At 40.0% G+C, this 12,321-nt stretch overlaps 2 protein-coding genes across 2 annotated transcripts; both read left to right on the forward strand.

Annotated features, from left to right (window-relative positions):
- Positions 1-1,561: 1,561 nt before the first annotated feature.
- LOC308299616 (nucleosome assembly protein 1-like 1) lies at positions 1,562-2,413 on the forward strand (the record flags this gene model as incomplete). Its single annotated transcript, XM_080743411.1, has 1 exon — positions 1,562-2,413. The coding sequence occupies one exon, from the start codon at positions 1,562-1,564 to the stop codon at positions 2,411-2,413; it is 852 nt and encodes a 283-aa protein (XP_080599537.1).
- A 3,590-nt stretch (positions 2,414-6,003) lies between these two features.
- On the forward strand, positions 6,004-11,974 carry LOC308299617 (complement C1q-like protein 2; the record flags this gene model as incomplete). Its single annotated transcript, XM_080743412.1, has 7 exons — positions 6,004-6,068; positions 6,625-6,755; positions 7,294-7,474; positions 7,566-7,628; positions 7,921-7,992; positions 11,111-11,239; positions 11,694-11,974. The coding sequence occupies exons 3-7, from the start codon at positions 7,456-7,458 to the stop codon at positions 11,972-11,974; spliced, it is 564 nt and encodes a 187-aa protein (XP_080599538.1). The 5' UTR covers positions 6,004-6,068; positions 6,625-6,755; positions 7,294-7,455.
- Between the last annotated feature and the right edge of the window lie 347 nt (positions 11,975-12,321).

Consider the following 12,321-nt stretch of genomic DNA (forward strand, 5'->3'; position numbering starts at 1 on the left):
GTGTGTGTGTGTGTGTGTGTGTGTGTGTGTGTGTGTGTGTGTGTGTGTGTGTGTGTGTGTGTGTGTGTGTGTGTGTGTGTGTGTGTGTGTGTGTGTGTGTGTGTGTGTGTGTGGATCATGTGTACCGATTTTTGTGACATTTGAAGAAAATATGTAGGAAAAGGAGCAAAAAGTGTGTTTTGGAGAAAATTCAAGATGGCGGAAAATATATCATGGCGCAAATGGGCGTGGCCTATATGGGGAGATGCGTCATGACCCAAGGAATCCAGGGAAAAAATATTTTTAATTTTCCGACCTACGGTTCAAGAGTTACAGGCCAAAACGTAAAGTGGGGTGTTATGGCGCCACCATGCGGCCAAATGACACAATTATTTTTTATTTAATCCTTGAAATCATTATGAACCTCCTCTCCAAGTCTTGAAACTCTAGCCCCTATGGTTTGCGAGAGACAAATAATTGAATGTGAGTTTTTGCGATTCCCATTATAAGTCAATGGGGAAAATTAATTCACTAATAAATTAATATCAATTAAACTATTGAACCTTTCTCTTAGCAAGTTACTAGCCCACGAGTAAGCCTGTCGATTTGACATATGGCGCGAGTGTGTGGTGGCAAAACTGTGGGACTAGTAGCGTGCCGAAGTTTAGGAAGTTCAGGCTACATACACACAGACACACACACAGACAGACAGACAGACCCACACGGCCACGTATAGGGAGCCTGTGCTTCACACAGCTCCAAAAAAACGTGAGACTTGAGAGTGGTATCTAGAGGCTTAAGGGTGATAGCAGCAGTCTCTACAGTATGTTCCCATAGTCGAACACTATGGGGGTAGGACAGCTTCAATTATTCTCTTTCTGCAAAACAATCTAAATACACCAAGTTTTGCCCGCAAAGTATTGACCAGGATCTCGATAGGGTACTTAAAAGAGAATTTGTCATCAACCCATATGCCCATATATTTATTTGGGCTCTTAGTTTAATACAGTACCAGATGAAGTCCTAATTTGGAAATGTATACAATCCATTGACTTTGCCCTCTGGAAATATTCACTTTGCTTAAACTTTGCATTTTAAACACACAGGTTTGAGTTTAAAAAATCACACCCAATGTGAAGTGAGCGGTGGTCGTGCTTGCATAACGTCTTCAGACTAGGATTTTTGTCTAGGATGTACAGGCACACACACACGTTTTGCTATGGCAAAACGCTGAGGAAAAAGGCTACAGACATACGACATATGACATCACTAGACAAACATGATGCTACGTACACACATTTTGCTATGGCAAAACGCTGAGGATGGAAGGCTACAGACACACGCACAGCCACGTATAGGAGCGGTCTACCACCGCTCAAAAATGCTCCTTATACTGTAGAACACAGAAGTGACATCACTTACATAGCGTGACGACACATTCTGACAACACATTCTCGTTCCATTATATTTGGATCAAAGCCTAGCAACTCTATATGTCACTTTTTTGTCAGCATACATCATTTTTGTCCAGAACAGAATCTATAAATTGCCAGGCAGCACCGTTGGCCCTGTAAACGCTGTCATGGAGATCTTACCAAAGGTTGCAAGGAGACGTGTTCATGCCCTCAAGAACCTCCAGGTGAAATGCGCTCACATTGACGCCAAGTACTACAAGGAGCTCCATGAACTGACGAGGAAGTACTCCTCCCTTTACCAGCCCCTCTTCGACAAAAGGAGCGAGATCATCAAAGCTGTCTACGAACCAACCGATGAGGAGTGTCAATGGGAGTCGGATGAGGAGGACGATTTGACAGAGGACATGAAGGAAAAGGCCAAGATAGAGGATAAGAAAGGTAACGAGACGGGGGGCCCCAAGGGCATCCCTGAGTTCTGGTTAACGGTCTTCCGCAATGTGGACAAGCTCAGTGAATTGGTGCAGGAACACGATGAACCCGTCTTGAAACACCTACAAGATATCAAAGTCAAATTGTCAGATCCAGGCCAGCCTATGAGCTTCACATTAGAGTTTCACTTTGAGCCCAACGAGTTCTTCACAAACACTGTGCTGACAAAAACCTACAGGAACAGGTCTGTGCCAGATGAAGATGACCCTTTCCTCCTAGATGGACCAGACATAGTGGACTGCATAGGCTGCAAGATCGAATGGAATAAGGGGAAGAAACCCGTGAAAAAGCCCACCAGGAAGTTAAACAAAACCAGCGACTCCTTTTTCAACTTCTTCAGCCCGCCTGTGGTCCCAGAAAGTGGAGAACTGGATGTAAAGTCTCAGGACATCCTGGATAGAGATTTTGATATCGGCGACTTGATGCGCGAGTGCATCGTTCCCAAGGCTGTGCTCTACTTCACAGGAGAGGCCAACGAGGACGATTCTTCTTCTGACGACGACGAGTCTGACGAGTCTGAAGTCTGGTGAGGAGAGTGAGGAGCAATGATTGAGCAGGGAGAATAGGCTCATGAGGAAAAATGACCCAGAACCCAAAAAAGGATGAAAACATTCCAACCAAGTGTAATGGCACTTGGCAAAAAAACAGAGAAATATGAGCAGAAGACTGTATATTTGACTGCTGACAAACATCTAGAAATATTTTGTGCAAAGGACCCCCAGAAGATTTGTGTTTACATGTTCATTCATATACAGTATATATACAGTAAAAACCATAAGAGTCTGTATATCTGCTATTTTTAAATATCCAAGATATCAAATATGATGCTATATTAACTAAATATATTTGGGACCCCTTGGACCCCCCTAAGGACCTCTTTGAGAACCACTAAGTTAGACTGCAACAGGTTAATGTCAAATCAAGCCCTCTTGTGCTACTAAATTTAATTTAAGTTTAATTTATTAGTCAAAAAAAAGGTTTGAAAGTGCACACTTTTACTGTTTTGGATCAGGAAGTAGAAGGATGTGTGAACAGTCCATGCTGGCTGCAGGATGCTAATTGAATCTTGCCATGTTTTTTTTTTTTATTATTATTATTTTTATTATTTTTCTAGTCATATGGAACAAATGACTTGCCACCAGCAGTTTGCGAGATTGGCCCTGGACAGAACCTGAATTATGTACAGTAATTAATGATTCTATTACCTGGAGGCTTGGGCCACCGCTCACAACTAAGTCTTCTGGTCCATATGCCTATTAAGGGTGCAATAGTTTTACAAAATTCAATTTTGGTTTGGTTCGATATTTTGGTGTCACGGTTCGATACTTTTTTGATACAAAAAAGAAACAGAAATGTCCTTGATTTATACATGTATTTCTATAACTTATTTTTTATTTTATTTATTTTTTTTAACTTTGAACAATACGGTACCCAACCTCTAGGGTAGTGGTTCTCTAAGTGTGCTCTGTGGACCCCTAGGGGTCCTCTTTTTTTTATTCAATCTGTTATTAGTTGGCTTTTGTCGGACAACCAACACATTCATGAGCCTAGACCTTATTTAGTGTGGAGTTGTCCTTTAAATCCTAAAAGAAAATGTCTCCTTTTACTGACTGAGGAGGAACGATATTTCATTTTCTGTATGTATGTTGCTCAGATTAACCATGCACTTAAACCCTATATATTTCATTGACCAGGGTCCCCCAGGAATCTAGACCTGGTCCCCTTCTTTTTTTCCCCCCTTTACAAAAATCACCCTGATAATCACTTGGAATGGAGGAGTTGAAGTATTCCATTTTCGGTTCCACAGATAAATATTGTGAAAGTTCACAGCGCCCTGCTTTGTGAGGCGTTGTGGGCTTGTAGATCGTCTATTTTCAATGTGGACAATTTGGGCAATGTTTCCAGTTTTTATAGTATAGTTTGTTGATTATTTTTGATGCAGTATTTGGTCTGTGGCTCAAATGCAGGATAAATAATAGACCTTGATGTGAAAAAGGTTTGGAAACCACTGGAATATTGGCATGGATATTATTGTGAAATCGATTTCTCACACTGTAAACAGCAGATGGCCACTGAAAGACTATCGACTATCCATGCATTAGGCCAGAGTTTCACGTAGACTACGTCCCCTGCCTCCAACAGAAGTGATGCTCCGTTAGATGGGTTAACACTATGGGTAGGTTGATGTTCATCTGCAATAACTACATGCTGGCCATTTTTAGCCAAGACAGCTGCAGTGGAATGGCTATGTCCTCCACCATAGATGACGAAAGTGAACTGGTAGACTCCTTTTACAGGTGCAGTGAAGAAACCTGTGTAAAACAAATGTATTTAGTTTGGCTTTAAACATAATTTATGCAACAACTAATAACTTCCACAGAACAAAAGACAACTATTTTATCAACTAGGATACCACCATACCATATAGTTGCCAAAAGGGAGGTGGAGAAAGCCACTTGTGTGACTGCAAAACACATTTGACATGTAATAGGAGAATTCAACATTATAGAACATCAGGGGTGGAAAGGGTACTAGCATGTTTTACTTAAGTAAAAGTACCTGCAATATAGAAATATTATGTTACAAGTAAAAGTCAGAAATTAAAAATGTACTTGAAGAAAAGTACAAAAGTATTGGTATCAAAATGTACTTAAAGTACCAAAAGTAGTAGTATGCGGAATGTCCCATTAACAAGTTTTCAAAAGTATGAAACTGTGTAGTAGTATCAGTGATGTCAGCAGACATTCGCAGACAGACATTCGCTAAAATTGTTAGATATCGTTCACCATTGTATTTCTTTTATAGTCTCTGCCATCCACTTGATTTATTGTTAACTATTTTTATAGCTATAATGCTCAGTGTGAATGGCCCTTTAGGCATGCTGGAGATTGAAGTTATCTATTAAACCCAGATGCTATACGCATCTTGTCCACAAGATGTCAGCAGTTGACCTATTTTATCATAGGGGAATGGTGGAGTGCCATTTTTAAATATTTTTTTTCGTTAGACCCCCACTTCTGACTTCTTTCTTTCTTTCTTTCTTTCTTTCTTTCTTTCTTTCTTTCTTTCTCTCCAATAGCAGTACAGTGTTACAGATCAATAGTTTCCACATTGAGTATCTCTGTAGCCATTAAACGAAACGGGTTTCTTACATTGATGCTCCTACATCATGCAAGCACCAGTTAAAGTTACTTTCCATCCCTCATATACTGTGTGCACAGTGCACATCCCATAATCCACACACTGCACATCATTTTGGAGCTCATATCTTTGAACGGGTAAGGGCTAGTAAGTCAAGGTCCTCTGATGCATAGGACACGGTTCAATGGTCAGGGTTTCTCATAGTAACTGAGGGAAATGCCCTTTAGTCAAGGGCATTTACTATAGTCTCATAAAATGCCATATACATTGTTACACAGGGCCTACGCAATAACTGTGACTTTTGACATAAATGTAAAAATTGACAAGCATCAGTTCTGTGGTCAAAGCAAGCAACTCAGACTTTTGGCCAGGATAAAGGCCTATCTGCCCCCATCTGACCTAGAGAAAGTCTTCCATGCATCCATTCCAATACATAATGTTGATGTATTGATATTACGTTTACCTAAATTGAAAATTGAGTTGAGTTGAGTTGAGAGACTCAAATACACAACTCTCTAAATTTGTAAAAAAAAAAAAAAAAAAAAAAAAAATATATATATATATATATATATATATATATATATATATATATATATATAAATATATATATATATATATTATTATTATTATTATTATTATACAATATGTAACGTATAAGGAGTGATTTAAAAGATCACTGACATTTCTAGCCTCTTAGATGAGGATTTGTGTGCCCATGAGATCCTGATCTCTGGACCACGTCTTATTTCTGCTGTACAGTAAGAGAAGTGTGAAGTGAAGTGCATTTGGAGTAGAAGGGAACTGACAGTATTTGATCAACTGATCAAACACAGTGAATGTGGGTCACTGGATTTTGTGTCTAGCATGTAGACTACTTTCCACTCGGTACAATCATGACGTATCCAGTGTTTGTTTATGAGGTTTGTGAGTAGTACATAAGGACATGAAATCTACAGGCACTCTGCTGTTTCAGAATGAAGGGCTGTGGGGCTGTGCTCCTTCTACTGTTCTGTCTGTCTCAGGCTGGGGCTCAGGTTGAACCAGGTACAGTAGTAGGCCTGTCACAATTATTATTACATAGGCCTAATCGTCTAATGGCAATTATTTTACATAATCACAAATATTTTGTCATAATCGTCATAATTGTTTACATGTTGAAACATTTTCATATATTTTCAAAAATAGTGGAAATAGCAGATCTACAAGCTCACAACACGTTGAGAGCTTGTAGATTGGCTATTTCCACTATGAATGTCAGGTTATGTGTCATATCTGCCATGTGCAACTTCAAAGCCTACAAGCCAAACAGAAATGTACTGTAATTGTCAAAGACAAAAGATATTTGACATAATCGCATGATTGTTTACATGTTGAAAATGTGTCATATATTCTCAAGCATAGTGGAAATAGCAGATCTACAAGCTCACAACACTTCGCAATGCGATGTGTTGTAAGCTTGTAGATTAGTGTCCATTTCCACTATCAATGTCAGGTTTATATGTCATATCTGCTATTTGCAACTTCAAAGCCAAACAGAAATGTACTGTAGGCCTATTTGAGTGACAATTAATCGTCATGTATAATGTCATAATCGTGACAGCCTCAGCAGGTAGCCTCTTACAACCTGACAACTCAGCAGAGCTAAAGGAGCTCAGAGACATCGTGGTGGAACAGAGGGAGAGGCTGAGGAACACGGAGGCCAGGGTGGCAGCCAGCGAGCAGTGGTGTAAAGTAACTAAGTACATTTACTTAAGTACTGTACTTAAGTACACATTTGAGTTATTTGTACTTTACTTGAGTAATTCCAATTTCCAATACTTTTACTTCTACTCCACTACATCTCGGATCCAAATATTGTACTTTTACTCCACTACAGTTATTTCAAAACTTTAGTTACTAGTTACTTTGTAGATTGTTAGTGTTAATACAAAACATACATTAACCACTTCAGCCGTATATACATTTTGGCCTTTTGAAAATAGCCGATCTACAAGCTCACAATGCGTCGCGATGCGACGCATTGTGAGCTTGTAGATCTGCTATTTTCAAAAGATTTTTATACAATAATGATAACTTGAAATGGGACATTCTGCACAATGAATACTTTTACTTTTGGTACTTTTAGTACATTTTGATACCAATACTTTTGTACTTTTACTCAAGTAAATGTTGAATACCAGACTTCTACTTGTAACAGAGTACATCTACATTGCAGTATTGATACTTTTACTTAAGTAAATAATGTAAGTACTTTTTACACCACTGCCAGCGAGGAAGAGGCTAGCAGAGAGTCCTGGTGCATCGTCTGGAAGCCACCGTGCTGGAACTGAGAGGGAGGCTGGAGAACCTGGAGGAAGAGGCCAACGAGCAGAGGAACTTGGTGACAGATCTTCGGGTGGACCTGAGAGTCGCCGAAAACGAGTTGGAAGGCATGGCTAAAGAAAATGCAGGTTAGGATGGTCAACAGCAGGCCATTTAAAAATGGCGTTTGATGATGTTAGTAAGCTGAAATGTGTTCATAGTTTTATATAAATGTTTCAGAAATGGCTGCCAGACTGGGTGCGAGTGAAAGCAAGGTGCTGGACCTGGAGAAACAAAGTGAAGGTAATTTGAGGTGTTGAAAAATGACATGCCGTTCATTACTTCAGTTGAGCTCAGAGAATAACTGTATACAACCATTTGATTTTGGTATACATAATATAACCAGTAAGATGCCTAAGGGACGAAAGGCGACCTTGCCCTAAAGGGCGAGGAAGCTCCGGACATACGGCGACATACGGTCACAATAATAATGTGATCCACACAATCCACATAAGAAAGTGTCTCCACTCAAATTAAACTGCACAAGTATATATTATCATAACTTAATACTAATTGATTGATTGATTGATTTCAGCCCTTCTTGCTCAGATGTCCACCATAGAAACAAAGCTGACTGCAACTGAGAGCCAAGTAGAGGAACTGAGAAGTAAGTATATTTAACAAAAATTAGGCTGTGTTCTAAAACGAAGACTGAATACTGAAATTTATATTCCCCAGAAATGCATTTCTGGGGAATATCATTTAAATGAGACTGACACAATATGTCCATATATGGACATCTGACATCCTTCCTCTGGGAAATGAATTTTGTCTTACCATTTATATTACTGCTTGGGCTTCGGCTGAATCGAAAGTCTGAGGAGGGAGTACATTTTCTGTTCATAATATACTTTGCATGTTTTCAGCGAGCGCACACAGTTTCTGCAGGGACTGCTTTTCGAGTTTCATTAAGAGAAGCTTGGCCAATGTGCCACAATTTAGGCCACGCTTCGGGACGTGTATCCGGACACTTCAAAGCCAGTTGAAGCTTAGCTCCATTTAGGAGCACCGCTCAAAAATTGTCAATAAAATAGGCTACTCTGTCAATCTGGTTTTCATGGAAGGAGACAACATTTGTCCAAAGTTTGGTGTACGCCAGGGTTACGTTGGCCAAGCTTCACAGGACATTTAATTTCATTAATTAAGAACTTAATGGACGTTAAAAGAATAATAATAATCTGGAGGGAAACATTGTGAACTTGTAGATCTGCTACAACAATTTAAAATAAAAGGAGAAAAAAACTTGAGTGTCAGGTATATGGCCCCTTTTGAAGGCTTTGGTCATGAAATTGACCATCTGTTTTATTCAGGGAAATCTTGCTCTTTCGAACCGTCATTTCGACAAAGGAGCGTCTGGAGGGTTAGCGACTCACCCCACGGAGGTTAGGTTTAGGGTAAGGTTTAGAGTTGGGTGTCGAATAGATGACACGTAGTAACAGCGAAACATCGCTTATTCTACTTCTGGTCAGTAGAACATGCTGTCCTTAGATGAGGACACTAACCACTAATCTAGAAGCACCTAGCCCCCGTGGATTCGGAGTTGCTCCTCTCTAGCGATGGACTGGTCTTTGAGGAACTGTTTTATGTTGTTGCGCTGATCTCTCTGCAGCTTGATGACTTCACCGTACTCTGTTCAATCACCGTCCCGTTGCAAGCAAAGTTCTTCTTGAAGGACTTGACGAGCTGCTTCTTGTCATATTGTGTGGCGATGCCCTGGACAGTAGTGAGCATCTTCCTACCATTGCGCTGTTGGATTCTGATGTGGATGTAGTCTTCTCTACCGGTTGGAAGGAGGCCAGCATCATCCTCTGCAAATGGGTCTTTTACCTGTAGGTTCTGAATAGTGGACATGAAGGGGTGTGGTGTGTTTAGCCGGGACAACCTCCCTTCTCTTTGTTGGGAGATGTTCCAGTTTAGCAAGTACCCTATGGACATTTTCTTAGCGGACACCATGCCCATCAGTTCAAAGGCCTCAACAATAAGATGGGCTTAATTTGTGTTTCACAGATATCTATGATACTCGGCTCTCTAGTATGTAAGGCAAGATATCCTCTCTAGCTGGCTAAAAGTCTTGAGATGGTTTGACGTGATTGTAAGCTATAAGCTACATGTCTTGGTGATAGGGTATGAGTCAAGTACATCAGAACCCGTCATCATCTGTGTACTGTGTGATGTCATAATGATCAGAACCCGTCATCATCTGTGTACTGTGTGATGTCATACTGATGTCAGCTAGATGTCTCCATATATGGAGCCGTCTCCATAAATGGAGTTGTAGGTCGTCCGGGTCCAAATATGGGGCTTGTGAGGTCAGACTTGGTGAGATGCGTCGGTTATCTCCATATATGGAGATTCAACATTCACTGAGTAACTATGGCAACCGGTCAACTGCCCGTATGACGTGAGAGTAAGTGATGTCATACTGATGTCAGCTGTGTGATGTCATACCTATAGGAAAAACATTAAATGTTTTTGATCTGCATTTCATGTCATGAAAGGTGCTATGAAACAAATGTTTCATAGCACATTTCATGACATGAAATGCAGATCAAATTGCTTTAGAGAGCAAGAATAAAGCAAGTGTTTTACAGAAAAAGTACTAATAATTAACAATAAAGAAAAAAGAAAGCCACATTAAAGTTATAGCAAATAGTTTAGAAGAGCTTTTTAATGAATACTTTTTAAAATACTTTTCATTGGTTCAATATTTGTAAAACCCACTCACAGCCGTAAGGGTGTTCAATAGCACTGATTTATTCATAAAAATGGAGATGAACGACAGCATGGGAGATATGCTTTTATCAATCTTACAATAAATGCAGGGAATCTCTGTGCGTCTGACTGTAATCCACGTTTCTTCGACCTACCAACTTCAAATTAACCACTCACATCACAGACCACAGAGGGAGTACAGTGCATGCATTCCCTATTTCCATCTTAGGCCGGTATCCAACGGCCGACAGTCGGTGTCCGACGGTGTCCAATGGGCACCAAACCCTGCAACATTTCGTTTTTTATTATTTCAAAACTTTTTCATGAATAAATCAAAGAAAAATCTAAGAAATTCAATCAATTTGAAAATGAATGTTTAATAAGTAGTGCAAATAGCCAATCTACAAGCTTACAATGCGGCGTGAAGCTAATCCGCTCTTCTACAGGGCCGGGAAGAGTCTAATTCACTGGGTTGTGGCAGCTTCTGTTGTCTGGGTCACCACAGTGACTTATGGGGTTGTTGTATCCATGTTTTACTACCATTATATGAATAGCGGTCCTAATTAATCGTGGCCATATCTTGCTTTTTGTGACGTCTCCATCCTCTGGGCTCTGAGGAGATCTCACCCAGGTGGAAGAGACCTAAATCCCCAGAAGAAGAGGGCTCATCAGATCATCGTCAACAGCCTGATCATGATGGCAGTACAGCTTCTGGGGATGCTATTCCAACTGTCAGCGCATGTGTTTAGGTGCCAAGTGTTGTTTCCAGTGGCGGTTCTTCCAACTTCAGGCGGTGCGGTCTTGCCTATTCTCCACCTGGAAAATCTAGGCAAACTGGACGATTTAAAAGTTCAGATGTGGTCATGGCTGGTGAAATGTGTGAGCTTTGTAGATCTGCTGTTTTCACTAGTTTGGGTCCTGGGGAAACATCTTATTTCTCTTTTGGGTCTCGACCAAGAAGGTTTGGGAACCACTGTTCTAAACAATGTGATAATGCAATTCTTTGTTGACAGACAAACCAAAGGTGGCATTTTCTGTTGGTTTGACTGATTCTGGAACAGTTGGACCATTTAACGTTGCTACCACTCTAGTCTACAAGAGAGTCTACACTAACATCGGCAAGACCTACAATCCAATTACAGGTAGGTTGTGATTAAGTTACTGATATTTAAATTAAATCTACTTACTTCCTGAATTGGCTCTGTCACCAACTAGTAACACATTTTACATGTGCATCAAGCTATCAGACATTCAAAATATTACAGTAATCTAAATAAATCTTCAAGGAGTGTTCCCCATTTAAATCAATAGGCAGGGTGTGATGAGAGAACTTGGGGCTGCAGATGGATTCCTCCCACAACATGTCTTGTCACAATGTGCTGTGAGCTTGTAGATCTGCTATTTCTAATAGCCTATTTATATAATAGGATTAAGGTGGTTAAACTGATTTTGGTGCTATATTAACACATTTATAAACAGTTACTTTGTGTGTGTGTGTGTGTGTGTGTGTGTGTGTGTGTGTGTGTGTGTGTGTGTGTGCGTGTGCGTGTGCGTGTGCGTGCACGTTCATGCGTGCACACATCGGTTCTCTTACAGGTGTTTTCACTGCCCCATTGAAAGGAGTCTATCACTTCAGATTTACGGCAGGTCTCAGTATATCACCATCATGGCTGAATATCCGGATGTATAAAAATGATCAGATTCTCATTTTTAACCATGCTTACAATCATGGGTATTATGAATATGTGTCTAATGGAATGATCTTAGTGCTGGAGGAGGGAGACATAGTTTACATGAGTCTACCCAGTCAGAGCAGGCTCTCTGATAACTCAAACAACCAGAATATGTTCAGTGGTTTTCTGCTCTATCCTATGTAGCACTAATACTGGTAAGATGACATTACATAAATGAGTGTTGTTTGGCCTCCATAATGCTCCTATGTATTGTCAATAAACACATATTCAAAAGCACTATTGTCTGTCAATTGTGTAGACTACTACTATTTTAACGACTATAATATATACATACATCGGCACTGTCCGATAAATCAATGCTATTGAACACCCTTTAAGCCTGTGTGAGGGTTTTACAAATAGCCTATTAGTAGATTTGGGTCAAGTGATAATAATACTAGAAAAGGTGTTCCTCTGAGCCCAGGTCTCTGATTGATATATTATTATTAAACAACAACACCTTCTTATTCCCATATGAGATACAATAATCC

The sequence above is a fragment of the Nannobrachium achirus genome (genome assembly GCF_963921795.1).
Source record: "Nannobrachium achirus genome assembly, chromosome: 15".
Taxonomy (NCBI): domain Eukaryota; kingdom Metazoa; phylum Chordata; class Actinopteri; order Myctophiformes; family Myctophidae; genus Nannobrachium; species Nannobrachium achirus.